The following is a 2,140-nucleotide window of genomic DNA, read 5'->3' as shown; positions in this document are numbered from 1 at the left end:
GCAGCCATGCGTGGGTGGGTTACCTTAAATTAGTTTTGATCTCACAAAAAATCTCAAATTAGTATCCCTAACCCAAATGTACTCTCCCTCTCCCTCTCCCTCTCTCTCCCTCTCTCTCAAGTGAGTACTGGTCAGCATATGTGATAGGCAACAAAATGAACTTGACATGGAGAATGCCAAATCTGAATTGATTGACAACTGCAAGTGTTCACGTAAAGAATAACATATTCACATGGAAATTTCAAATATATTGACACGTGTACATTTTAATAGGATATTGGACGAAAATAGATGGTAGATTTGGGTCAAGGGCACTAGTTTGATATTTTTCATTAGATGAAGATTAATTTAGAGTAAATATGTCACAGGGTGCTAGTTTGTGATTTTCAATGCTAATACCTCTATATGTTTTAGGAAAATGGTCACATTATATGAGGTGATATTTCACTTAAATTGTACATGAGACTCTTGGACTCAAGTGACAAACAAGATAGCAAAACATTAAGAGAACGACATAGCTATCCATCTATATTTTCTGCAAGTAGGTTAATGAAATAACTCTTCTTGAATGTATATAGTTTTTACTGTAAAAAAATACAGTTAAATAGCTAATATTACGATTGTCAAATCATATCGTCGCACTTCAAACTTAATTGGACAAGAGTTTAATAGTTAATTATCATAGCACGAGTGTTCTCCTGGGTTATAGTTAGCTAAAGTAAAAGTTAATTCTCCACATGGATTGGAGGTGACCACCAAAGTTTTTTATTTTTTGGTGCTTCCCCCTTTTATGGGTCCAATTATTTATCTTTTCGAACCTTTTTGTCACCCTATTCCTTATCATGGGCTATATAGCATAGAAAATTTAGTAGCTTTTTTGACCTTTTCTTAAATGCGATAACTTTTTCCCCGCTGTTCAAACAAAAATTAAGCACAGCATATAAAAGTGAAGATGTTACCTCGTCCTAGGTTACATAAAAAGCTCGAGAAATGGACTATCATGAGATCTTTGCTATACCAATTAAGTACAATTCTTCACATGCGTTTACCTTTTTCATGAGTCAAGACCCTATTCCGACATAAATTTATTTTGTTTTGAAATAATGATATTAGCATAATCATGATGATTGTGACATAATAATAAAGACGAGCATGATGACCGCCATGATGGCAATAATAGAAGCAATTGTAGTTGGGGACGTAATTCAAGTTTCACTAAATAGACTTGTTAATTTTAGGACAACTCAAAAGAAGCTGTTCAAAGAAAGAAATAAAATAAAATAAAAGAGACAAGACAACAGAGCTTATGGCATATTCTCCAAGCTCTTCCTTCTGTCAACTGTTCGGTTCCTCCTTCTTCTCATAGGCAAGCTCTTTCACAACTCAAATCTTTCGACTGCTCTCACCCAAGGCCAATCTCGTGGCGTCGAACCCGGTTGGAGCTCGACACCATCTCCAGTGACTCGCCCCCGACAAAGCTGCATCCTTCCTCCTCCTCAAACTCGAGCTGCTATTGAGCGCCGTGCTGGCCTTGACGGCTAGAATGCAGAGCTCTCGCAAAGAGAGCGGGACTTGGGACATGGAGAGAGGCAAGAGGAAATAGAGCTGGCCCAAGCAGAGGTCTTCTTCTTCGTTGATTTTGGGGACTATGGAGTCGATGAACATGGACTCTGAGTTGCATAAGAAGCAGTTAGGGTCCTGGGAGAGGAGGTGAGAAGCCTTGATGGTTTGAGTGAACTCTTGCAGTCTTCCGTCCATGTGAAAAACCTTGACCGTGGACGGAGGAAATGATGACCAGTTATGGTGACGGGTGGTCATGGCTAGGCCACCATTTCTCGTGATTTGAGGAGCTACACAGTTGCCCATTTTATGAGAGAGAGAGAGAGAGAGAGAGAGAGAGAGAGAGAGAGAGAGAGAGATTGGTGTATGTTTGGAGAATCTGCTTGCTTAGGGTTCGTATTTAAGGGGGGAATTTAAGGCACGTTTGAGAGTTTTGGTTGGACTTGTGATCAACTTTTTGACCCTCGACGGCAGAAATGCGAACAGCAACATGTCATACGTGGACGACGGACGTGTGCATTAATTACACATGTCCATAAATGAGATTTGTATAATGCCTGTGTTAATCCACGATAGTGAT

General features: G+C 39.6%; 1 protein-coding gene across 1 annotated transcript; it reads right to left on the bottom strand.

The window, feature by feature from the left end:
* Positions 1 to 1,383: 1,383 nt before the first annotated feature.
* Positions 1,384 to 1,818, bottom strand: LOC104455406. Its single transcript, XM_010070204.2, has one exon. The coding sequence runs from the start codon at positions 1,816 to 1,818 to the stop codon at positions 1,384 to 1,386; it is 435 nt and encodes a 144-aa protein (XP_010068506.2).
* Positions 1,819 to 2,140: the final 322 nt, after the last annotated feature.

Source organism: Eucalyptus grandis, chromosome 7 (genome assembly GCF_016545825.1).
Source record: "Eucalyptus grandis isolate ANBG69807.140 chromosome 7, ASM1654582v1, whole genome shotgun sequence".
In the NCBI taxonomy this organism is placed as follows: Eukaryota; Viridiplantae; Streptophyta; class Magnoliopsida; order Myrtales; family Myrtaceae; genus Eucalyptus; species Eucalyptus grandis.
Note: the sequence above shows the minus strand (reverse complement) of the source record. Positions and strands in the feature narration are given on the sequence as shown.